General features: G+C 42.1%; 1 protein-coding gene across 2 annotated transcripts in view; it reads left to right on the top strand.

Annotated features, from left to right (window-relative positions):
• The window catches only part of sept4b (septin 4b), a 43,039-nt gene extending 16,313 nt beyond the window's left edge, over positions 1 to 26,726 (top strand). The window contains exons 1-12 of one of the 2 annotated variants that reach the window (XM_041940009.1): positions 16,664 to 16,786; positions 17,988 to 18,320; positions 18,759 to 18,855; positions 18,978 to 19,064; positions 19,187 to 19,310; positions 19,472 to 19,606; positions 20,328 to 20,445; positions 20,656 to 20,757; positions 21,523 to 21,619; positions 21,714 to 21,876; positions 22,910 to 23,009; positions 24,912 to 26,726. In XM_041940009.1, coding sequence (XP_041795943.1) covers positions 16,691 to 16,786; positions 17,988 to 18,320; positions 18,759 to 18,855; positions 18,978 to 19,064; positions 19,187 to 19,310; positions 19,472 to 19,606; positions 20,328 to 20,445; positions 20,656 to 20,757; positions 21,523 to 21,619; positions 21,714 to 21,876; positions 22,910 to 23,009; positions 24,912 to 24,980 — 1,521 coding nt within the window. In that variant the 5' untranslated portion in view covers positions 16,664 to 16,690 and the 3' untranslated portion in view covers positions 24,981 to 26,726. Of the gene's footprint in view, positions 1 to 16,663; positions 16,787 to 17,987; positions 18,321 to 18,758; positions 18,856 to 18,977; positions 19,065 to 19,186; positions 19,311 to 19,471; positions 19,607 to 20,327; positions 20,446 to 20,655; positions 20,758 to 21,522; positions 21,620 to 21,713; positions 21,877 to 22,909; positions 23,010 to 24,911 lie in introns of those variants that run through there. The other variant, XM_041940010.1, reaches the window with a different exon arrangement.
• The last annotated feature ends 220 nt before the right edge of the window (positions 26,727 to 26,946 follow it).

Below are 26,946 nucleotides of genomic sequence, written 5' to 3'. Positions count from 1 at the left end.
ACAGTTAACCCATTTTTTCTGGTTATTGTAGCTGTATTGAACTTTTTGTAATTGAGCAGAGTTGAATGAAAAGCAGGAATGTGAACTTTATGACGGCACTTCACAGACAAGCTGATTATTTTTGTCCTTTTGGGGTCATGCCTGCAAAGGATAGAGTGAACAGAGCCAAAGGGGGAAAAAACAACAGCCCTTGTGGATAGTTATGAGATATTATTTGATTCTGGGCCTCTGATCTCTGGATCTTTGTGCATCAGTCTCCGCTTTGCTCAAAGCTTTTTCTCTCTCCCTCTTCCTATCTTCCTGTCACTGTTGTTAATTCCCCCAAACTTGCCCTTCACCCACATCCTTCTCTCCACATCACTGTCATGTTGTGCCATGGTGGCTCGGTCCCTACAGTTCCCAGCAGCCATGAAGACCCCAAGGCTGTTTAACAGTGGAGCTCATCACTCCAGTCAGCTTGACTCACAGAACAGAGTGTGTCTGACTGCAGCTCCCTTAAAAAGAGGCTTCTTACAGTCCCAGACGAGTTGAAAATATCTCTCCGGGGGATGCTCTCTGCCATTTAGCATTGCCACTGTGCCATCTGACAAGTTATTTATTGCCTAGGTTAAAATTCACTTTTTTTTCAAACTCTGCAACCTTGCCAGGCTTGTGTGTTTGGCCTTTGGCTGCTAAATAAAAGCAAAGTTTACCTCCAACTGAGGAAATGAGAGAAAACTGCACAGAAGTAGATAAAGAACTGATTGTAAGATCATTATAAGAAGAAATAGATTTGCACAACAGATACAATGTGAACAGTCTCAATGTTAATAGTTTCCACACCATATACTCTACATGTTCGCCATTCATCCATGCATACTCAGGTATTTCCTACCTTTTACCACACTAAATCCTCGACCTACTCAGCTGTACACAGGACCTCTCTGATGGCACAATGGCCCACTTTAAGAATGAGGGAAACTTTTAGATTGTTTTCTGCTTTTGACTCTTTGACAGTTGCAGACTTAGCACTAGCAGGCAAGTAGCACATAATATAAGGTGAGCTACTGTCTGACATTTATTGCTCAAGTGTACTCACATCTGTAAAAATCCCAATATAAAACTTAGTGTCTCAGTACATTTAAATCTGGTGAAATCAGAATGTTGATGTTGAACCACAGTGTTTCCAAATTAAAAGTTGGCAGCTTTAATGGGTCACCAGTTGAGCAACCACTTAAACTTTAATCTTTGTTTTTGCCCTTGAATCCTGGCACTAGGGTGCATCAGCAGACAGTGTTATACATGCTTACAACACTAATGAAAAAAGTCGAAATACCAACTTAAATTAACTGTATGATAATATCATAATCATCACTATGTACAATTTATAATTCAGTTCCATTTGTTGGCCCTGGGTTCTGGGTTAAGCCTCATGCTGTGTGAGGCCCTGCAGGATGCCAGGTGTTTCACTGAGCCTGAGCCATTTCCTTTTGACGCTCTTTCAGCACCTCGTTCACTTGAGGTGTGAGCGCTGGTGACGCACGCAATGTGCTATACAAAATTTCACGCTCTTTGATTTGGATTCAAGAATCGTGCAGCTCTCTCCAGAAATCTGCAGCAGTGTTCTACTCACAACTCGGTGGGCGCTTGTACTGCCTTTTCTTTGGTTCATGGATAATTGCACAGGAAAGCTTGGTGGAAATGGTGACAGTGAATATTTTAGCACAACTGCTGTTACAAAAATGTACGTAACCAGCAAAAGAAAAAAGTATTCTACCCCACTCGTCAATATATTTTACCTACAAGTCGAGTGACAAGTTTGAGCTTAAAGGAAGCGTTAACTTCTGACACTGCGCCATCAAAGGCTGTCAGACTCACCCATAGCTACTGTTCATGTGTAAGTGAAGGGAGCAGGCTATGCACAGCTTAGATAAATATTATCATGCCCCACTGGATGTACCCAAACACACTCTAGCCAGGGCAGGAGTTACCTAAACAAACCAGAGGTGACAGCCGTCCTCCACAGATTTCAAACCTTAGTGGTGAAGCTGAACTTGTTGCAAAAGTTGGTAGTGGTGATCCCACAGCAGTAATAGTGGGTTTATTATTTGCTTTCAGCAACCATAAAAATGTGTTCTGTGGTACAGAGGTGAATTATTTTAAAGAAAATAAAATGGTAAGTAGTACACAGGAATAGAGAATATGGACGGCCACGGCTGTGCCTGGTGTTTGATATTCCAGCTTGCATCTGTTTTCCTGGACTACACAGAGCTTTTATTTCCCCCTTCTGTCTGACCCTCACGCTCAAGCAGTTCTCTCGCTTTTCTCCTTTTCCACTATCGCTGCTCCTTTTGCAATAGCACCAGCCAGTCAAGCCTGGGATGCCGCGCGTGTCTCTCTGTGTGCAGCATTACGTTATTAATGTCTTGCTGTAAAATCGCATAGCTCTGCTGGAGCTGGATGCGCAGAGGTTTTGTCCGTACAGACCTGGAGCAGCTCGCGGTCTGTCGCTGTCCTCTTTTGGGTTGTGTGTGTGTGTCTTGGCCATCTGCAGAATGGTAAGTGCAGCGTGACATCTGCATTGTGATGAGAAGTGAGCGCTGCTACATGGCACAAACCGTCTCTCACAGGCAACCACTGCTGTGCAGACTGATGATGTTTTCATCACTCTGCCTTTTGTTTTGGCAATGATTTTTACAGTCTGATACTCTGACCAGGTGTGTATCTTTGTTTCACCCTCTGAACCAGTCAGAATTCCTTCATAGGAATCTGTGTTTAATACTGACTGCCTGGACTGTCTACCTGCAATGTGCATGCTTAATGTTTGACGTTGTCTTGGTGGCAGTGTTACTGGGGTCAAAAGGATGTAGGTTAGTGAATGCTGTTTTTTTTTTACATCTGTATGGGACTGCTCCTGGCAGGCAGATGTTCCTGTAGTTTCATTCCAGCTGTACAGTACGTAACGTTCGTCAACCATGCAGCAGATGAGTAAGAATCCCATATGTAGGGGTGCATGCTGATTGCACATTAGTTAGCACAACGTATGTTTGAGCTGCATGTGCTAAAGTCACTGGCATCATAGATGAGTCAGTTGGCAAGGCATTACATTTGTGTGTGTGGGTACTTGTGTTGAGGTTTCCAAGCCTTTTTTCTGTGTGTGTGTGTGTACTTGTTCTTACTACACAGTGAACCAAGGACAGTTTTGAGGGCAGTTTTGGAAAAGTGAGGACATTTGGTCCTTATGACTCCAAAGGGCGGTTGGAAGGTTAAGACTTGGTTTTAAGGTTAGGTTTAGAATTAGGTTTTGGTTAGGGTTAGGCATTTAGTTGTGATGGTTAAGGTCTGGGTAAGTGGTGAGGCAATGCATTATGTTCATGAGAGTCGACATAAGGATAGAAGTACAAGTATGTGTGTGGGTGGGTGGGTGTGTGTCGCTCTTGGTGTGTTTTGGGCATCAAGATTAGAGAAGCGGATTACATCCGGGAGGTGGAGAACAGATGGAAAGAGAGGCAGGAAGGGGACAATTATGTGCAGTACGTGTTTGAGCCCAGGCCAGTCAGGCACCACCCCAGAAGTCGCCACCACCATCTGCTGAGGGTACAAGTCAAGGATTGATGCATGTCTCTGAATCATTATTAAGGAGTATCAGAAATCGTTTGCTGTTATTCTGGGTTTGTCGTGTAAAAGAGTCATCTAAATCTAAATATTAACTTTTTCAACACACTTGCAGACTTCAGACCGATCTGGCTGAAGAACAGACCCACTGCTGAACTACAAAGGAGAACCATGACATGGTGGGGAATCAGCTGTAGTTGGCTCGTTCGCGGGTGAAGCCCTGATTTAACAGCCAAGTTCCTCGAGCACAGCTTTGCAGTCAAACATCCTTGAACCTTTATAACAGCTCTTACCCCCACTGTGTAGAGACATTTTAGAACTGCTAACCTGCTTATTAGCTTCCTGAGTGCACAGGGACTCCTCATGTGGTGTCTGGAGCGTCAATCACAGGTTCTTCTACACTCAATTTTGGGGGTCACTGCTTGTCAATCAGCGATGCTGTTAGGAACATATCAGTCTTTGACATGTGAGATAAACAGCTCAGTCACCAGGGAGATGACCCCAGACGGCTCAGGAGGGGTGGCAGGGAAACCAAGGCAGCTTTACTCTTACACACAAAAATATTGGATCCAGATGAAACAACATAATTGTTTATTTGGGGAAGAAACCCATCTATAATTAGTCTATTGTATATTTATCTCCTTAGACTCCACAAAATTTATTTTTGGATGTCGGGTGTGGACCAAGGTGGATTGGTGGTAGATTTCTAAAAAGGTGCTTTCTTTGGAAAGAACTTTGTACCGAGGATTATTCCCTTTATAATTTAACACTTTCAGATATCTGACTTGTTCTCACTTGAAGTAACACGTTTGCTGTATAGTGGTGGTGAGAACTATTGTGTAATGGCTGTACCAAGAGTGTACATGTACACTGACCATCTGACCACCTATTGCGTGTAGTCACTCTGTGCTCAAATATAAATGACTTGTTTAACACACAACAGCATTTGTGTCACAGCAGTCTGAAGCCTGCTTGTGCAGCGATGTGTTACCTCTTCTTTGGTCAGTATGTTACCAGGGAACATTCTGGTATCAGAGACATAATATACAGTAATATGCATTGTAAATCCTTCCTCCGCCTCAACGGTGTGTGTGTGTGTGTGTGTGTGTGTGTGTGTGTGTGATGGGGTGACATTATGAATGAAAACATGTTCAGTGATACGGTATGTGATTTTACATTTGCTGACCAGCAAATTTTACTATCTTCAGCTCAGCATAGTAAATCCTGTGTGCCCCAGTGGCAGAACCAGGACAAATGTTAGACCTGAATAAGACCTAAATTAAATACGAGATAAATACCAGTTCTATCCGATACTGCAGTATATTGCATTCAAACACAGTGGCTATCTGCACTATACTAGGTAATCATACATGTTCACACTTTGCTTTGATACCTGAACTCTGCTCTCTAGAATGACATTATAAGATAATGGAAATGCCCTCAGGAGGCCTGTGGTGTGGTAAAAGGATCAAGAGAAGGGAAAACAGTTGGACTCGTTTGATCTGTAGACATCGTGCAATTTCTCCTCTATACAGAAGAAAACTTTACAAAACCTTTTTCACGCAGTAGCTTTTAAATGGTAAATGGACGGCATTTGTAAAGTCAATACGCCTCTCATTCATCCATACACACTCAAACACCAGTGTCATGTGAGTTGCGGTGCAAGACACTGACTTAACCATCAGGAGCAGTTTGGGGATCAGTGTCTTGCTCAAGGATACTTGAGCTGAAATCGAACTACCACCCTGTGATTAGTAAACAACCTGCTCTTTCTGCCACAGCAGCCTTACTTAGCAGAGGGGTTGTTCAAGGTGGTGCTTCTAGTTGCAGAAATGGATACCAGTTGCATAGACGCTGGGATACAATTTCAAAGGACAGAATATCACAGAAATGAAATATAACATTTATTTCCATTAATGTATAATGACCTGAAGATAAGAATTATGTTTTTGTTACTCTACAATAAGCTCTATATCTACAGAAAGAGCAAATCATCTTCCACAGAGTCCACCATGTTGCATTGCCATGTTTCTACAGTAGCCCAGAACAGACAAACCAAACACTGGCTTTGGAGAGGGCTTCTTGAGTTTCACGTTTTTAGCGGCCACAGTAGGTTCTCCTGCAGGATTGGAAAGGGATGGGACAAAATGGGGCTGATAATGTGGTAAAGCTGCAAGTTGCTAAACTTCACAGAATATCTCCCAGGCGTGTGTCTTGATTGTAGAGCAAACTTGCCCTTTAGTCAAACTTTTTATGCATATTACACATGATGTAATGAATAGTCAACCTCCAACACTGCCCGCCCTAGGGGCTGCCGTCTGTGGTTTCTTAATCTACTGTTGCAAAAGTAATGAATCTGAGAATAGTTTGGGTGCTTTGTGTTTGTTTCCACTCAATTGGTACCTTTTGGCAAGACAGGAAAAGCAGTCCAGACACTGATGTAATTTCTCTTATTGAATCTGTTCAAGACACAATGCCAACAGTGTTTCAGTAGATCTGCAACTCTGACTTTAGCCTTCACCCTCTTCAGTAGCATTTTGATAAGGCCCAGCTGGAGCCAACAATCACACAAGGTGGTTTTGTGTTCATGTAATGTGGGAGTTAGATGGGCTGGAATTCAGTGTTGCAGAAGCAAGGCCACACTACAACCCACTGACTTCCTTTCACCAGGGCAAACAGAGTTCACCACCCAGCAGATGTGGGGATTGTTTTGTCTGCCGTCGCCTTTCCTCTCACAGGTGTCCGTTATATTAATAGCACCTTTCTAGACTGGATGCAAGTCATGCAATTTGTTCTGTGGTTTCTTCATGATTCAGCAACAGTTTTCTCAGCTATCTAGAATTCAGTGAAAACCAATAGACATAATAATTCCTGGTTCTCAGCTTGAATAATGGCGTATAATCAACAGTCATGTAAATGTTCATTTCTCTGCCAAAGGTGGTGGAATAATGTGTAATGACTGAGTTCAGGGGAAACCAGACCCTTTGTTGTGGCTTCTGAAATGTGATTTCAGCGTTTTGTGTCAGCTGATTTTGATTAACACTAAATATGCCTGATATTTTAAACAATTGTTGCTTGATTATCCAGGTTATATTACACCACTATGCTTCTGCTAATGATGCAGTTCAGACTGCCCAAACTGTTGGAAAAGATTACAAACAGAACAGTGCAAACCCCAAAATTGAGAATGCAGTTCATATGGCCATAATTGCCTTATTTTCTGCTGTTTTCCCCTCTGGCTCTTTGTGCATTTGTTTTGTAGCTCTCTCAAGAGTTATCAGTAAAATCTAGAATGCTCTTTAGACAGATTTTGGACCAGCTTGAAATCACACTCTCTGCAGGCAGAGATGGTGTGAGTCCATGCGGGTCAGTGTACATACAAGCCACAGGTGACCGTGCCTGATCATACATGGCACATAAAGCCAGCATCTCAACATACTCTACATACCAACTATGTCCGTCCAAGTCGGAGTTGAACGTAATATAGGGTATGATTAAAATGAACAAAGGAATTCCTCGCTAGTAATCTGGAAATGCCTCTCCCGTCCAGCGGAACCCAACCCCCCAGAGCCACAAGAGCCTTTGTTGCAGCATTGCCACCTTTTTAAAGGGGAAAAAACAAAGTGAGAAAATGCTTTAGCGGCTCTCCAACAGGAATCTCCCTGTGTCAGATAAAGAGCCTTAATTGAATGGAGGAGGAAGTGTAGGAAGTGTAAGTTCAGCAAATCCAGCTTCTCCTCATTCCTCACTATTGTGAAACAATATTTATGTTCCTGCAGCGGTGGTGGATATCTGCTTCAGAGGGCGTCAGTGTTCACTTCATGTTACTGTATCGTCAAGACGTTTCATCCAGTTTCTCAGACCCCTCAGGACAAAATGTATATCCAACTCATATTTTCTGCATGGTTCTGCCTCTAGCTACACAGGTTTTCATTCTTTACTGGATTTCCCTCTCGTGTGTTTGAAACACCCTGCTGTAGACAAGGTCACGACTGTTTGTGCTTGGGGTGTAAATTGTCCTGGTTTGTATAGTATGCATCTGCCTGCAGTACAAAACTAATATTTGAATTACAATATTTGTCAGATGATGCTCTCATGAGAGACAACAACTTGCTGTATGTGTTGGACATGGAACATAAGTCTATTGTTTTGTTTAAGGGCTGGACTTTAAGTGGAACGCATTGGAAAAATGAGAAAATATATAAATGAGCAAACTGAAATCAAAATCTAAGAAAATGAAGGAAATTTTTTGCTTTACACATGTGATGAGAATGTTTTTCTGATTCGGTGCATAACGGCACACATCTTATTTCACTAAAAATCAGTTTTTTCCATATTGTAATATATTAATTGGGACACTGGAACAAAGCCATTCTTAATGTCAACAGTAGTGCTTTTTTTAGTGCTTTTCTGCTACTAAAAGTCTAAAAGTCTGAAAAGGCCTGTGACACATGCACAATACTATGCATGATACACAAATGCATATCTGAATTTTTTCCAGTCATAAGCAGCAGGTGGCACTGCCCTGCCTCTACTGCCTGTCCCCATGGGGCACAGTGCCAACGCTGCATCCTCTGCAATAAGTAAATGACATTTTGCACTTACACAGCTCCATACACATATAACACAGTCATGCTCTATCCAGATGCAATTAGTAGATCAGACTCCTCTCTGGTTTGTTGGCTGGGGTCTTGGACATTTTTGAATACCAGTGTTTGTTGGCCACTGATGCTGGTTTGTGTGCAGTAGCTTTTATCAAGGAATTTGTTCCAGCCCTGCTGGACTTGAGCCAGACGACCTCGCAATGTAAACAGGGACAAAGAGACTTTTTAATTACAGCCGGGAATATGATCCTCACAGCACCATAGACAGCACTTTACTGTCATGTCTGGTGTGTCTGACCTTTGCGTGTGTGCAGGCCAACATATAATTCAATGCATGTATGTGTGTGTGTGTGCGTACAGCCTGAGATTGTATATCTAAAGCCATGCATCCCTTGGGCACTGTCAGCCCTTTCAGACGGTCCATGATAATCACCCTCATGATGAGGGCCAGCCAGAGAGGATTAAAGCAGACCTGAAGTCATCTCCCCAGACACCATCTTTCCTTACAGGAAGTAACGTGTCCTGTCTGTTAGCCTACATTTTTGTCAGCACTCTCTCATCCTGGCCAATTCTGTACATGTGTCACATTAAAAGGAGATTTAGTGAGATTTGCCTACTGTGTGGTTTGTTAGACTGGCATGTCTGTTGACCTGATACTATTTGCGTTACTCTCTGTCTACTACTTATGGTAGTTATTACTGTTGTATAAGTTGGCACACTTGCAGTGAGAGCTATTAAGATTGGGATCATGTTACGTTGAGTTCTTCCTCCCATAGGCAGAAAATGAATTCTCAGCTGAATTCTGCCTCTGTTTTTGCTCTCCCCTTCGTTCTCATGTTAAACTAAAATGCTTAAGATTTGATCTCAGGCCAAATACAAGCTGAGCCTTTCAAACTAGATCTCCATCTTGTGGTGTAGACAGTGCCGGGCTATAAGTCACAGCCTAAAAAGTCATACAGCATATATCCTAGCCTCATTGAGCCCATTCACTCCTGTACAAAACCCAAAGCAACAGCTTAATCACAAAATCTTAATTCCTTAAGAATGAGCGAGTATTATAAGTCTTGCTAAGCACAGAGATCTATCAAGATTAATGGAAAAGCTTTGTGCTGTGGCCCACTTAAGTGTGTGTGTGTGTGTGTGTGTGTGTGTGTGTGTGTGTGTGTGTGAGAGAGAGAGAGAGAGACAGAGAGCGGGAGAGAGAGAGGACAGAGAAAGTGTGTATTAGATAAAAAGATTATTTGTAGCATGTAGGCCACAAGTCAGCACTCCTCCCCACCATGGACACATGCACACACACACACACACACTGGCAGACACACACACACACACACACACACACACTGTGATTCCTCTTGTGCCACTCTGGCCCTGGCACTGCCAGCTGGGAGGTCTGGGTTGGATGTGACGGCCATTGTAAGAAGTTGTGCATACCGCTGTTGTCTTCCTTTGATCCCATGTCTTTGATTTTTAAAAAACTGGTTTAATAGATTCATGTTTCTTTTCCTTTATTATTCCAGTTATAGTTCATTTCAGTTATTTAATCATCTGATACATTCCTACACTCTTTATTCATGCACACACGCATTCGTGGAAAAGATTTTGTTTGTGTATGTGTGTGTGTGTGTTTGTATGATCATTTGTGTTTTAAATTCTCACACGTGTGGTTTTAAGAATGAGGGCACGAGAGGGTTGTAGCCAGGCGATGGGACGGATGTTGTTGAGCTCCCCACAGAGCATCACCTCTCCTGCAGTCAGGACGGCTCTGCAGACGCGAGCGGCCGACACTTCGGCTGCAGCTCATCTGCATGTCATCTGCAGATTGGACAGAACTCGAGAGCAGGGTGGAGCTACTGAAACGCTCCAGATGCAGAGTGGCAGAGACTGAAGGTGTACCTGTTTTAAAAAAGACTCTTCCAGTCCAAGTTGGGGGGAGGGGGGTTGGAAAGAAAAACTGGATGCCATCTGATTGGTGAGGCAGGGAAAATAGGTGTGCTTATGTAACACCGGGTGCCCTGAAACTGAAGAAGTGACACTCGTTCTGAGGAGCTCTCCAAGGCCTTTTTATCGGTTTCTGTCTCTTCTCTGGCTGTCGGGAAGGAATACCGCTGGTTCTGAAGGGATAATATGGCAGCAAATGCAGAAACAAACAGTGACACAGAGGTATGTGCTTGTTGCTTTCCTTCTTGCTGACCCTGCAATTAAGTGTATCTCTCTGTGTGGGATTTGCTGCTTGTTTTCTTCCTAACCTTCCAAAATAGTTGTCTGTGGCTGCAGGATTTCCCTGTGCATATACATCTGTCAGAGAATAGATTATCCACACGAGCTGGGACAGTCACATGCATGTGACCAGACCTTGTGCTCATTTATGATTTTGCTAGTAATGACATTTTTTTGCTAAGCTACTGAGAGGAGCTTGAATATCTGTTTTCCTCACAACTGCAGAACACAGTGGAGTTGGTTGGTTTCTCAGCTTTTCCCTGCTGCCCGTCTCTAAGCTGTTAAAGCACAGATATATTGATCAGGTGTGACAGCTTAATGCATTGAGTTTGGTAAGTGTCCTAGCCACTTAGTGTGCATTGTTGCTCAAGAGTTTAGATGGACAGGAATACATCTGGGGCAGAGATGCATGCACTAAGGTACTGCCATCTTTTAAAGTAGATACACTGGTAAAGGACAGAGAACCTCTACGTCTTAATTGTGTTTTCTGTTGCACTGAATATGTGGAGTTTTGGTCACGTGGAAATTTGCATCAGCTCTATAACTGCGGGAGTGTGTGGTGAGAGGAAGGACTATTTCTGTCCCTCTCTCTCTCTCTGCACTGAGCCAGCTTCACACAGAGTCCTGCTATAACTATCCAAACAACCACAGCATTCACACAGAGCGCACATGGCTCACTTCACCACCTGCTACTGGCCTCGCCACAAGGGGAAACCTCACTGGTATTCAGCCTGTGCATTCCACAACATTCACTAAAGAGGAATAAACATAGAGCGTTGTTTCAGTGCCTTTGAATAGCCACATTTAGATTCATGCTTTTCTCTGGAAACACTGTCTAAAATTCAAGAGGAGCTTAAGAGCACAGTGCATATAAATTCGTATCTGCGACCCCACTGTATGCATCTCCCACACATCACCAGCACGCAGTAAAGTAAGGATCCCTGCCAACAGGGGCGAAGCCTGCCAAGCAAAGATGATTTTGCATTCATTGAATAATAGCATAGTAATTATTTTAGCTGGATTATAAACAAGTGCATTTCCTCCAGAGCTAATATCTGCTTTCATCACAGAAGGTCAATAAGAACATGCTGTATAGTTTCTGTTGGACTTCTGGCATCTTCTGACTGCATTTCCCATGTCATACAGGGAGAATTTGAAGTGGGCTTCCCCCTGAGAGCTGTGTTTCATGTAACAAATCATCATCCATCACCACTGTGGCAGCCAAACCCACTACCACCATCCAACAGTAACAAAGCAGCCTAGTCAACCGCACAACTTGTTTATGTTGAATCAGGTTTCATGTCCTTCAATTGTTTCTCAGGGAGAAGGCTAGCCATAAAGGTTTAGTCCCATCATAAAATCTCTTCCACATCTCTCTGACATACTCAAGAGGTCTCTTTTCTTACAGTGGTCTCCTTGATAAGCTTTGACCCGAAAAGTGTATTATATGTTTCTGAAGTCATGCAGCAACCTGCCATTTGCCCCTCAGACTGCTTATTAAATTTCATTAAAATGATTGGATCCCTTGGTCTGCACTGTATATGCAATTAACTCTGTGGTCAAATTGTTGCTTTAGCCCCACTTCACTCAATTCACATGATAAACAGGACATTCCAGGCCGGCATCTCCTCCAGAGGGGAGATATTAGGTTGGTTACAGGCTGAAGTGAGTCTGTTAAGAGGCATCAACACATTTATCGCAGGAAATGCAGTACATGAATGCTGTCATTGCCAAAGACTTAATGTTCCTGTCCACATACCTTTGTTTAATTTCCCCTGTCTCACTTATTTATGATTGAATGTGTCATTTTTGTAAGTGATGTGAGAAAGTCTTTAAAGCAAAGTCATCCCACTGTATATGACGGCTTATTTGTCATGCAGTGTTTTTTTTAGCCTTTGTGTTTTTAGCTTGTCGGAGGCATTTCCAGTCATGTGACTCGCTCCATGGCCTCAGATGCTCCCTGCCACTTTGGACCTGAACCAGCCACACTGCAGTTTCACCTGGTCTGAGGCTTATTTATTCTGTTTCATCACTGACAAACACTGCATGGCATCACTAATGATAAAGGTTGCCTATTAGTCACGACAAACCAACCCTCAAGAGGAACTGAAATGTCAGTTCGGCCAGTTATGGAAATTGTAATTGGTTCAGGTCTCAGCTGTGACTCGTTCCAGTGGGAGACTCTGTTTGGTAGCCTAATGAAAATGTGTGAAATTGATGTCAGAACCCATTAGGTTTTATTCCAGTTATAGATGACTGTTTTCACGTCATGTAATTTATATCACAGAATAAGGATGAAGGGACACTTCTGTAAATCCTACACAAGGTTAGGCCACAGTTTTTTGTAGTAAAACAAGTCAGGGTCTTAGACATTGAGCGTCTTCTTTATTGGTTTTCTTTTCAAACTTTTAATTTACTAACCTGCAGGGTTTTGCTCTTATTTTGAAAGGAAGAATGTAATGTGATCCATTACTGTGTGTGGTGTGTCGATATGGCACACCAGAGTTGGATTGATGTTTTATTGCTGGTCAATCATATGTTTCACCATATATTGATTTATCTGCTTTACACATGGCAGTCTGACACTGGTTTTCTATTGGCTGTGATCTGGAAATGGCCATGCTTTACAGTTTGAACAGGCTGACTGATGCCTATGAGTCTTCGCAGAGAGTGTTTTTGCTGATCTCAAATGCACAGTTGTTGTCAGATGTTAAACTTTAAACATTCTACATTTTACATTTAATCTTGCCAAAAATATTTTTTTATCCAATGTTGGTTTTTGTGTCATTTTTGGATGAGTTATAGCTGAAGACCACGCACAGTCAGACCTCCACCTGGATTGTGGTGGATTTGTGGAAAACCGGAGTTCAGTGAGTGACGCAAAAGAGCAATTCAGTGGCATTAAATTCAAGCAAAGGATCAGGTGCTACCGCTTCTGTGTGGCAGGAGAAACGCGTGTGGCTTAATAATGTTAGGATTTGGACTACTGGAAATGTTTGCATATGGAAAAAGTGAACACAGTAAAATCTGATCATATCTCTCTTCTCTGTTGAACTTCTGAGATTACTTAAGCGGAATAATTCTCCCCTTTCCTGAAGCAGGGAATGGGAATACAAACGTCAAACCCAGAGCTTTTCCTACTTCACACGGCTGCATGCCATGAACACCGCGTAGCTCTGATTGGACGGTCTGTCTTGTTGGAAAGCATAATCTGCCTTGATAAGACTACAGACACTTTTGTTCTTGAGCTGTGTTAATCTCTTTACATCTGCTCTCTTGTGAGATCCATTACATTTTCTACTTTTTCTCCCAGCTGATTGTCATGATATCAAATATGGACCTCAAGAGAAAATGAATGTGTTTTTGGCCACCTGGGCAGCCAGACAGGCATGTATGAAAATAAGGATCCAATTTATGGTTGAATTCCTTCTCATATGCCTTGAAACTGTTTCAGCTGTAACTGTGTTTTTTTTTCCTAAACACTTTAATATCAAGACTAATAAAATCATGAACTGACCGTCTGGCTCAGTGGGAGAGGAAAAAGTTTGAGAATGCTTACTGGAAAGTGAAGGTACTACCTGCCTCTTTACCTCATAACCATCTAGTATGTGTAGCTGAAGAGAGGAAAGCTCAAAAGGACAGGTCAGCATTCAGGAATGCCACTAAAAGAAGGTGGTTAACTTCTGAATTTAATGAAAAGTACAGACGAATCCAACCCTGATTCCAAAAAAGCCGGGACTCTGGATAAAATGTAAAATATATTGTGATCATTTGCTAATCCTTTTTGACATATCCCCAACCGAAAACAGTACAAAGACAATATCAACTGCCGTGATTTTTGTGAATATCTGCTTATTCTGAATTTGCTGCAGCAACATGTTTCAAACATGTTGGGACAGGAGCAACAACAGACTGGGAAAGTTGTGGAACGCTCCAAAAACACCTGTTTGGCTCATTCCACAGGTAAACAGGTTGATTGGTAACAGGTGATAGTATCATGATTGGGTATGAAAGGAGCATCCTGGAAAGGCTCAGTCATTCACAAGCGAGGATGGAGCGAGGTTCACCACTTTGTGAACACATGATGACACACTTTGTGAAACTGTTGCGGGTTAACACAGTTTGTTTGTGAATGATTGCATTCTGGTTTTATTTATGTTTTACACAGCATCACGACTTTTTTGGAATCAGGGTTGTAAATGCAAATGTAAACTTTATGATCATACTGTGCGTGTTATATCTGGTGAGGCTGTGAAACATTCATCATAAGTGTGTGTGAGTGGTTTGATCCCAGACATTCTGTCATCATGTTCTTTATGCACCTGCAGAGTCGATAGATTACATTTTTGAGCAACTTGCTGCATACATTTGCATATGAATGAGGAACTCTGGTTAAAGATTAATATAGTATGTGAAGACAAGTACGCCTGTATATAAATAGTTTCTAATAAATTAATTCATTAGCTTAATTAGTGAACTCATTAGTGTAGCAGGTTATGTTTAATAGATCATTTGGGATTATAATGGGACGTTAGGCAGCTAATGTGGTGGATATAGAAGCTGCACTCACTGTACAGGTTGCTTGTTGGTTATAACTTTAGGAGCTGCTTTGCTGGAGTGACCCAAGTATGTTGGAGTGTGTCTGATGCAGTCACAGCTAATATTAGATGGAGAATCACAGGTGTGAATAGCTTTTTTTTTGTCTGATAAAGAGCTCTCTACAATTACAGCTTGTAAGTGTTAAGATACCACCCCAACAGAGTGGATTCAATGTTGGCGCATGTGCTTGATGTGGGTTGGTGTGTAGCCTGTGAATGGTGACGTGGGGCTCGTCAATGCTGCTGATCAGTACCCCGGGGCCTCTGAGTGGCTCGATGGGGCTGAAGGACGCTGTGTCCTCTGGGATGGAGGCTTATAAATGCTGGAGCCTCTGGTCTCTGCCTCCTGCTGCCTGCTGGAGAGGGCATGAGGAGCAGTTTGCACACAGGCAAGAAGAGGCTTTACTCGCTGATAAAAGGTACCCCAGGTGAGGCGCTGCAAGAGAGGAGGTGAGGCTCTGTGTAGATGGAGGGTGGGGGTGGTTTGTGAGTTTGTGATGCAACTTTGATGATCTGCAGAAGGTGTTTGTGTTGTCATGTTGTTTCTATATACGCTGCAGTTGTGATTTTAGCAAGATGTTATGTCTGCTTTTGTTGAAGATATAGTTTTCCCAGCTTTTTTACACCACAATCAAGCAAAGAGTATGAAATTAAGAGGTAAACTTTTAGCAGTTTTGCTCCACTCCAAAGCTTTGCAATCGACTATCTCATCTATGTAGGTCACAGCATCCATGTTGGACATTGATCTCTGTGCTTTGGTTGTAGAACAGGAAAGCAGGTCACTGATTTCCTAAACTGTGAAACTATCAATTTCTCCTCTGCCCTAAAGCTCTACATTCCAGCATAATTAAAACTGCTGGCCATGTTACATGTCAAGCTTTTTTAACTCTGGTCGGACAGTCACAGAGGGATATCAAACATAAAACTGGAAAAATCATGAAGTCCTGTCCAGTGGGGATAGTAATGTGTAAGGGAATAAAACAAATCCAGTGGCTCTATCCTTAAATTAAATATTTGGGCAAGCGTGCCTCAGCGTGTTTTACTTTGGTTTTTGAATTTTCATCACATTTCATCAAATCAAATCAAATTTTCAGTGACTCCCTGCATTATGTATCTGCAGCTGGCACAGATAATCCGATCTGCTGGCACTGACATCAGCTGGACCTGGTGCTTTTTTGGTGGTGCCTGAAACACTGATCAGGACAATATCAGAGGACCCAATAACATGAGGCACTGCTGTAATGGCAGGAGGCCAACATTGTATTGAAAGACTGTGGAAACAACTGCCCTCAAAATACCATTATGCATTGCTCAGTCATCTCTCTGGTTACTCAACCAAACGGTCGTCTTATCTGCTCTGCAATCATACCATTTCCTGTGGTTAATGGTATGTTGTTGTTTCATATCTTCGTACTCTGGCTTTATTTAATCGTTTGATTTTTTTGCATCTTCCTTCTTGTCTTCATCTGCCTTGTCTTAACACGTCCACTCCTCTTGTCACACTGCTGTCGGCTCTTCAACCACGTGCACCTCTTTTCCTCGTGGCTGACTCTCGGGGGTCCTGCTCCATCCTCTTCTTACATGACCCCCCTGTTCTTTACCCCGATAAAACCTCTCCATGTATGTGCTCCCTTCTGGTTGGAGATTGCAGAGTGCACTGTAGCCCCAGTCGCAATGGAGGAAAGTGACCACGAGGTTCACTCTTCATCAGACGAGCAGGATTCCTGCCCTGCCTCCCCTAATCACAGCAGGGACCATGATGCTGAACAGGTACCAGTGACACCCCTCAAAAACTCCTCAACTCTATTAAGTCCCCTTCGAGTAACAGTCTTTGACTGATTTGGCCACGATTCACATACTATACAGTTAGAAGACCGTGATTCGTCATTTGGTCAACTCAACTTTACCTTTTGAGCCTCAACTATCTCTTTCACCAAATGTATTTTTCACTCAGACTGAAAGTTATCCCTTGGTGATTCATGTGTCCTGCCAGAGCAACCCACTCTACTTTTACCCCTCAGCTAATGTATAGTGCATAAACATAGTATGAGTCACAGTACGTCTCCCGTACTGAATTTAAATGCCCTCATTGCTTTCTGAGGGCCACTGCATTATTTATCTTTGTGCTCGACTAGCAGGGAGACCATAGTCTGTGAGACTGGGTGGTAACTGGAGTCCAGAATATGCACAGCAGCCTACACTTCAACTGTGGATCCTCTTACAGGAGGAGCTATACTTTGCTATTTTTTCAGTTTGGCTTTGTGGCAGCTCTGCGTGGGTTATCCCTGGACATCTGGGAATGAAGAATGAACGACGGCCTTTTGCCTCACATTAGCTCTGCAAAATTTAGGAAGTGGCAAAGAGATTTAAATTCATGATGGAGGAGAAACGGATGTCAGATTAGATGCATAGTATTATTGTTGACCTTGAATAAGATCCAACCTCATGACTGAAAGGGATTACCAGCTGAACTGCACCTTACATGGACCCGTGTGTAATGGCAAATGCAGTTTAAAGGCTTATAAGCATATATTATAACAAACTGAGCAGGTTCCGTGGCTTTATCTGTTACTTGCGGGCCTTTAGAACCAGTAATAGTAAAATTAACATTGAGGAGGGTTACAGGTATGAGAGTGCATCTGCTGCAGAGCTATACTGTCTGAGCTCATTTTATAATCACATTATAGAAAAGTTTCTGTCAGAAAAAAGTGGACCCTTTTAGAATTTTCCTTTTGTTTGACCTCTGCAATGCATATTCATCAGTCATATCTCCTCTGTCAAATTTAAAGCTGTGAATTATTTTCCATCAGCGTTAAATATTACGACCGTTTCTAAAAGTGCGAATTTTCTGCTCTCTGGATCTCCACCCCCCTCCCTTCTACATCAACACTTGACCTTTCTTCTACCTATCATTGCCCTCCGCCTTTTATTTTTTCCTTATCCGTCCCCCTCAACCATGGCGTCTCTCTAGCATTCAAGCCAAGCGTCAGACGACTCAGAGGTGGAGAACATTATGCAAGACCCTCACCACCCAGGAGGGCATGGCCACCACCACCATGACCACAAGCACCATCACCACCATGGCCACGAGCCTCATGATGCAGACAGGGAGGCTGAGGGCGAAGACCGTCCCCACACCCCGTCATATTTGCGGCCCCCCGTGGCTGGTAGGGCGCAGTCAGATTCAGGGTCAGACCCCAGTTTACCGCAGAGCAGGAGCGTGGAGTTTGACGTGTCGTGCCCCGTCAGTCCCTCCAGGCCCAAGAGCCCCTGGGGTCTCTTTGACCCGTACAGCAATAATGAGGTAACTCAAGGAGGCCCAGCCAAAAAACCCAGCGAGGAGAAACAACATCTGAGTGGTTTAGTTCTGCTTTCAAGGCGATGCTGTTTGAGTGCGGTAATGTGTTTGTCTTCAGACTGATGAATGCAGTTCATACGATGTGATAGAGCTTGTGCAAGGCTGTGTAAAAGTCTAAAACTAATATGTTGCTTTACTTGATAAGAAGAAAAGGTTGATTGGTGCTGATTTTCCTCTGGTCCTCTGGTTGAACAGGCTGTGATGGTAGCATTGCTTTTTGCTTGTGTTGTGTTGTTGACTTTATTTAGGTGACACGTTTTGTTGGGAAAGTTAAAATATTGTGAATTTGTGGTTCATAACAGCGTTGAAAGATGTTTTTACAGTCATATGTACATGTGATAATGTGTGCCTCCCTGATTATTTCACCGTTTGTGCGTTTTGTAGGACCAGGACAAGGAATATGTGGGTTTTGCGACACTGCCAAACCAGGTGCACCGCAAGTCAGTCAAAAAGGGATTTGACTTCACACTCATGGTGGCAGGTAAATCCTTGTTTTCATATTGGCAGAGATTTGATCGCAAGCCCACCTTTTACTTTGAAGAGACTGCTAATCACAAAGTCTTAAACCTCGCTCATTTGCTCTTTGTTATTCTTTATTTGAAGGGGAGTCTGGCCTGGGGAAGTCCACCCTGGTCAACAGTCTCTTTCTCACAGATCTTTACAAAGATAGGAAGCTTCTCAATGCTGAAGGTAAGGAAGACACAGCTTTTAGTATATATACATATATATATATATATTTGATACTTCTTTTTGATAAATATTTGTCGTACATTACATTAAAAAACAGTGGTCTGCTTGGATCCTCTCCCTAGAGCGAATCACACAAACAGTGGAAATCACCAAACACACAGTGGATATAGAAGAGAAAGGTGTCAAACTGAAGCTCACCATCGTGGACACCCCTGGGTTTGGGGATGCTGTAAACAACACTGAATGGTACGTGTCAAACATCTTTCATGAATAAAATAACCTGAACAAAAAATAAAGTAAGAGCACAGCTGGATAACCTCATTTTAGCCCTGTTGTGTTTAAAAAGTCATGTGCATTAGGTCTGCGTCGCCTCAGAGAGTGAATGTCCCCGTGTGTTTCTGCTCTAGCTGGAAGTCAGTGGCTGACTACATCGACCAGCAGTTTGAGCAGTACTTCAGGGACGAGAGTGGCCTCAACCGCAAGAACATCCAGGACAACCGCGTACACTGCTGTCTCTATTTCATCTCTCCCTTTGGTCATGGGTATGACAAATCTGCAGGTCCCTCATAGGGATTAGTTAGCCCTCTCTCTTTTATCACTCCTAATAATAGGGACTATTAACCCTTTCTACTGTAGCATGTAGTGTCTGTGGTGGCATCTGCATCAGATTGGTGACTGCTTTTACTTTGCCTAAATTACATCGCAGCAGCTTGCACGCTCATGCATGCAAGTTGCGCACACACACTGAGTAACTGAGATTTATCGTAAATATCTTGGACACCAGCATTCTACTCGCAGCGCATTCAGCCCCATAAATTGTTAATGCAGCGGGGCTCCTGCTGAGAGTTAAAGCAGTTCTCAGCTGCCTTCAGGTGAGATCACGTCTGCTGCAGTGCTTTCGCTCTAATCAATTGTTTGTGCTGAGTGCTGATGTGGCACTTTTCAGTGCATTTGTGCACACACACTGTTCCACATCACCGTGCTCGTTAAAGAGCAAATACACCGTAAACCTCATGTAATGCTGCAGTGCATCTTTAAAGTCATCGTGATGGAGAAACTGTGCCCTCTGTTGATGAGCTTCAGTCATCACGCTGCACAGAGAGGTCACTCAGAGAGCAAGCCTCCGCCACCAACGATTGACCAGAGACATCATCTTATGTCATATCAGTGTTATCAGGCTGCTTAAAATGAGCAAGTTTACTAGGAGAACAACACACATGTACTGTGTACTGCATGTGTATTTATGTGTCGGATTTCTTCCAGACTCCGGCCTCTGGATGTGGAGTTTATGAAAGCTCTGCATGAGAAGGTTAACATCGTCCCCATCTTGGCCAAAGCAGACACACTCACCCCCAGTGAAGTGAAGAAAAAGAAAATCAAGGCAAGGCTGATCTCAGTCAGTGAACTGTTGATCTGGACATGTGTTTGATCCTGTAAATGAAACTCATAGCAGAGATTCACAGAACTCATTTATTTCTTGGTGAACAAATCCCCACCTGTATCATGACTGATCAAATTATTGTCACTCTTTGAGTCAAAACACAGGTTTTCACTCTGCTCCTTCTCCTTTGTCCATATCCCTGCACTGCAGATCCGAGAGGAGATTGAGCAGTACGGGATCAAGATATACCAGTTCCCCGACTGTGACTCTGACGAAGATGAGGAGTTTAAGCAGCAGGACACTGAGCTGAAGGTGAGAGCCAGCGCTGAATGGTGTCTTACTCTCTGCTCTTTCTTTCATGGTGGGGTTTGCAGGCTGCAGTCAGAGCTGTATATCAGATGATAACGCCTGAAACCTGGATCCTCACGTGCATCACTCAGGAAAAGATACAGGACTAATAGCAAATATATCATGTTGCATTTTTATTTCCATTTTTTATGATCGTATCACCGACAATCTGGTTAATGGAGTAAAGAGATGTTCGAATGACAATGCAGACTGTATAGCAGAGGAGCCTGGCAGTCAGTTCACTACTAACTGCACGGTTTGATGAGTCAACCGTTCTCTGCTCTCCTGGCATCATGTGCTGGCAGTGAGGACACAGTCAGTGTGCCAGTGTCTCTCTCTGCCTCTATCCTAGAGTAGCCTGTGATTACCACTCAACTGCAGCACGCTTTTCTGATTACATTAAATACCCCTTACCTCATTTTTATCCTTAATTTAAATTTTTAATCTCGTCTAACTTAACGTCCAGTTGTTTTTGTTTTAGTTGATTTATCTGCTTTAAATTTTACTTGCTTCATTTATTGCTAAGGTGTTATTTTACTGATTTGGCTTTAATTTTTACTTTTTAATCACCATTTTTATTGAAATGAAATGAGAAAGAAAGGAAAAGATGGCGGCAAAGAGGCAAATGTGGACTACAATAAAAAAATCTGCATTGCACTACTCACTAACTCATCTCCACCCTGCCAAACACTGCTTTAATTTTATGATCATTTCTGTTCTCCCAACAAGGAAAGCATCCCCTTTGCAGTAATTGGCAGCAACACAGTGGTGGAGGCCAAAGGGAAGAGGGTACGAGGCCGTCTCTACCCCTGGGGCATCGTGGAGGGTAGGCCCCTTCTCCTAGTCCAGTTCCACATGTTGTACTGTCGTGCGCGCTGTATACACATTGTTGAAACTCATGATCACGCCGTGCTTTGCAGTGGAGAACACGGCACATTGTGACTTCGTGAAGCTGAGGAACATGCTCGTTCGCACGCACATGCAAGACCTGAAGGACGTGACCCGGGAGACTCACTATGAGAACTACAGAGCCCACTGCATCCAGAGCATGACCCGCATGGTTGTGAAGGAACGCAACCGCAAGTACGCTCACTCTGAAGCAAGAGATGACATATACATAAGTGTTGAATATCAAGAGATAAGAACTATAGAAAATAGACATTTAAAGACTATTTTTTTATGTATTCCCTGTATTCCCTGCTTTATTCACTTTTAAGACATTCAGATTTATATACTTAATTTACGAAATTTAGCTATTTTTCAGCATTTTTGATGGGTGGAGGATTTTCCTATATTTACCCTCACAGGTGCATGCAAATTAGTTATTATTTATTTTCAGATTCTCCTAAATGGTATTTTTGCTGTAAAGTGTTAATGAGGTCTATCAACACCATTAGGCAGAGTAGAGCAACTCATTACACAGAGCCAGAGGCACAACAGATTTACTTTACGAGCTGTGCAAATGACAGTTTTTGAGCTTGTGATGATGATTGTGAGAAGCAGACTTAGATACACCCCAAATTTTCCAAAAGTTAGAAAGCTCTGTGATAATTTGCCAATTCTTTTTGACAGATACTCAACTGAAAACAGTGCAAAGCCAATATATTTAAATTTTTGCCTCATCAGCTTCAGTGATTTTTGTAAATATCTCTTATTCAGGAGCAACAAAAGACTGGGAAAGCTGTGGAATGTTCCAAACACACCTGTTTGGATCATTCCACAGGTAAACAGGTTGGTTGGTAACAGGTGATAGTATCGTGATTGGGTATGAAAGGAGCATCCTGGATAGACAAATGGCTGCATTCTGTTTATTTATGTTTATTAAGTATCCCAATGTTTTTGGAATCGGGGTTGTAGATGCCAATAAGACATTGATGTCTGGGCACTGATATGACAGATTTTTTCTTTTACAGGTGAACTTAGCATTTTAGCTTTGCGATACAAAACAGTGACCTCTGTATTGATAGTGGTTTGTAGTGGATGCAACTTAAAGAGTTAGACTTGCAAATAATATGAATCTGAATGTATTTATTCATTGCATCAATTTGAGCCTTTTCCAAAAACAAACCTTAAATATTAAATGTTGAGCTTCCCTGCGATGTACATCTCTCTGCAGCAAACTAACCAGGGAAAGCGGCACAGACTTCCCTATCCCCGTGGCGCCCGGAGTGGCTGACAGCGAAACAGAAAAGCTCATCCGAGAGAAAGACGAGGAGGTACGGCACGCCGACTACGATCCGGGCTCACACCGCCATGATCACGACCACAAGCACGAGTCCGAACACAATTCCGACCACCACGAGCACTCAGACCCTCAGCCCGACGCAGAGACACAGTCAGATTATAAAGGCGATGAAGCCCTCTGAGTTGTTCATCCATAAGCTTTCTCTGGAGCACGCACGACTCATGTTTTATGGCGTTGACAATGAGTAACCTCACAAAACATGAATTGGTGTACATTCAAAAACCCCGACCCCCCTGTCCTAACAAGTCTTCTGGACCTTTGAACTGTGGGTAGGAAAAAAGCTTGTCACATGAAGATCATGCACAGAAGGCATGATTTGTTTATTTTGTACGTGCACATGCTCACAGAGCTGAAGCTGCGTCCAGGTAAAAACACTGATACTGGAATCACTGAACGTGTTGAAAATGTTGCTTTTTACTTGTGGTGTCGTCACAAACACCGTGGTGGTGGAGCGTGGAAATCCCTGGAGGTCCTCAAGTGTAAAAATTTCCAGGTTTTTCATCTTTTTTCCATTTTTTTCACAACCCCAGATTGAACCTTGTGCTAAACAATGTTTTATAATCCCACTTTGGAAAGAGTCAGCACTGCTTTAAACCCTGAGTTAGTAAAACTTGTTTTATGAAGGGTTACTAACTGTCAGCAACAGCAACTGTCAGTGCGGTGCAAACACTCAACTAAGGTACTTCTATTGTTAGAATTCAGTAATCATTTTCAATATGCCAACAACAACAAAAAGGGCAAAATCAAATTAATATGAAACATGATATAAAATTGTTTGTCAGAAATTTCAACATGAGAAATAATCTTAGAGGAAATACCATTAGCTGAAATATTTCTTTTAGGTTCCTAATATTTAAATTTGTCACATACAGTATGAGCCCAGTCACTGTAATGACTTCCCAGCTAAAATGAGCTGAGCAGGCAGAAATGCACCTGTTCATGGTGAACGATCACAGCCAGTATGCTTTCTTCCCTCTTCCCACACTAAAACTATTTATTTTACCAAATAAAGACATCGTTTCTCCTCAGTTGTTTTTATTTTTTGTGTAACCGACATTAAAGCGTGGTTAAACGTGACAATAGAGCTACAACAATTAGTCGATTAATCGATAAGTCAATCAAATGAATCAGCAACTTTTTTGATAATGAATCGTTTTGGTCAAAAATGCAAAACAATTTTTGGTTCCAGCTGATCAAATGTGAGATTTTGCTGCCTTTCCTGTATTAAATTATGTTAAGATGAATGTATTTGGGTTTTGGACTTTTGTTCGGACACATCAAGATACTTGGTGATGTCACTGTGGGCTGCAGGAAACTGCAATGAGTATTTTCTCACTGTTTCCTGATGCAGTGTGGACCAAATGAGCAATCAATTAATTGAAAAAAATAATCTGCAGATTCATCCATGATGAAAATAACCTTAAAATAACTGTAAACTGTGACACTACACTATCTCACTGTGTGTTGAGTTTTGCCACCAATGGGTGCTCTGTTCAACACAACTGCAGTTTTGCTGGTTTCCAACAAAAGTTATGATAAATCTAAAAGAACAAATATATATATATATATATGTCTTTTGACCTCCCTAAAACTAAATGTGAACTCAATGTGATTGCTGGTTAGCCAGCAAACTGATACGAGTGTGTTTTCATACCCTGAAATCCTGCTTCTGGAGTATAAAATACTCTGTATTGAAGGTGAAGTGGCAGCTGCAGGTGCAAGAGCTTCCCTGCAGTCGTTCATTACAGGTCACATGATCTAGAAAGAACAGAGCGATCTCCCGAGTGTTATTGATTAGTTGTCTGTGCAGTCATGTGTAAATAATCAGTTGCACCATGGTACTAAGCAGCACTTGTCTCTTCTTTCCTCACAGTTGCGGCGGATGCAGGAGATGCTGGAGAGGATCCAGGATCAAATGCACACTCAGAAAGACGCCTATTAACACAGGACCACAGTCACACTCTGTTTAACTGGGATATGAAAGAAGAAAAAAACACCCAGGAAACCTTTATTCCTCTCCAGAACACTGACATCCCTACGTGTCCACCAAACCACCACTCGACCTCATCAACAGCACGTTTCACATGGATCAGGGACCTGCGAGGAGGTGGTAAGGTGTTCTGACATGTGCAGCTCGACGACTCCCTTTGTCCTCTCCAGAGTCTCTGACGTTACAACACCACTGCTGCAAAACACTCAGCCCTCCAGCCAGTTCAGTTCTGTCAAAAGTTTCAAATGCTACAAATAAAAACCGGATTGTTGTCAGCTTCTCTAGTTTGGGGGTTTGTTTAGTCGACTTTAATGCTAAGGACAGTGATTTTTCAAATATCTGAACTTTATTTAGCCACATGATCACAGGGTTGTTGTTTTATTCTGATTATTATTTTTCTTTTACGTGAGTTTTAAATGTGGTGGCCTGCTCAGATTTTTTAAGCACACTTTTCTGGTGCTAGTGTTTATTTTCATTATCTTTAAAAAGGTCAACATGCATATATACTGTAATAATTTAATTTTCTATTTTACATTGTATTGTTTTTTCATCTTTTATGTGTTCCTGGTTTTATTTAACTCCACCCTTCTACACTACTTTACATTATGTATGGATGACTGTTATATGCAGATTTCCCTTCAGCTCATGTTCTGCTGGTTCATTTGGTTTCGTTTTTATGTGAGGATTGTTGTGACTTTGTTTTATCAGCGTCTGCATGTTTCTCATACCGTAGTTGCCACCTCTGCTGCCTGACAGCATGGATGTTAGTGGATTTGCTCAGTGTTGGCCAGTCTTAACTCGCTGCAATGCTTACTGCCATATCAGCATTTAAAAATAATCCAACTTTTTACATGACAAAGGAATCCATTACTTTGGGGAATTCCTCAAAACAGAGTCGTTTCAAAGTCGCTTCATCTTGTGGGGGCTGATCACGACCATCAACAGTTCACATGTGAGAGCTGATGACATGACACCTGTTCGTTGTTAGAGGTGATTAGGACTTTCAAAAGACAAGACCCTTAATTTGCATGAGGCAAGTTTCCAAGGGAAGGGCCGCATCAGAGGCCATGCAGTGTGTTTATTTTTGCATGTGTTATTGTGAAGGTCACTCAGATTGCAGATCAATTAAGTGATCTTACGGTTATTTATGGGCAATAAAAATATGTAGCTATTCAATTGTTGGGGAAATTGAGAAGGGTTTTCTTTTGTTAGAATTATATCCTCATTTCAAGGGAACGTATAAGTTGGATGTGTTTGTAACCTTAATAACCAAAGCCAACAATGACAAACTTCACTGTCCTCAATTTGGGATTTTGTGTGACTTTTGTGTTTTATTGACAAGAAGAATATTGCTTTGGGAAACTTATCAAAGCCAAGAGTAATGATGAAAACTATGGAATGAACTTGATTCTCTCGCTAAGTGTTTCTGTTTTTCACCCCCCCCCTTTTTTTTTTATTTAATGACTCTGCCTTGTTGTGTGACCTTTGTTATGTAAAAAAAAACAAAAAACACATTCCTTGAGCTTGTGTCCCAGAGTCAGGTATTACGTCTGTTTTTGAATTATTTTCTATTAAATTTGTCTTTTGTTATTCTACTTTTTGGAGTATATTTGTGTAATAAATTTATAAATGAACTGCGGATGGGGAGGGCAATATGTACAAATTCTAATATTGTAATAAATATGAATATAATTTCACATCTCCATCAGACACTGGCTCTTGCTTTATGTTGTGGATATTGAAGTGAGACTGAATGCTGTGGCTTGATTTAAATGAATAACGTGCAGACAGATTGATATATTTAATATCATAAAACAATATTATTGTTTGGAGTTAAAGAGCAGTGACTCCGCTTTTAAGCCAAATGTACTTCAGTCTTCTATCTGCCAAGAAAGCTTTGTGATAGTCACACGAAACA

The sequence above is a fragment of the Chelmon rostratus genome, chromosome 7 (genome assembly GCF_017976325.1).
Source record: "Chelmon rostratus isolate fCheRos1 chromosome 7, fCheRos1.pri, whole genome shotgun sequence".
NCBI classification, from domain to species: Eukaryota; Metazoa; Chordata; class Actinopteri; order Chaetodontiformes; family Chaetodontidae; genus Chelmon; species Chelmon rostratus.
This window is presented reverse-complemented; position numbering and strand designations above follow the sequence as displayed.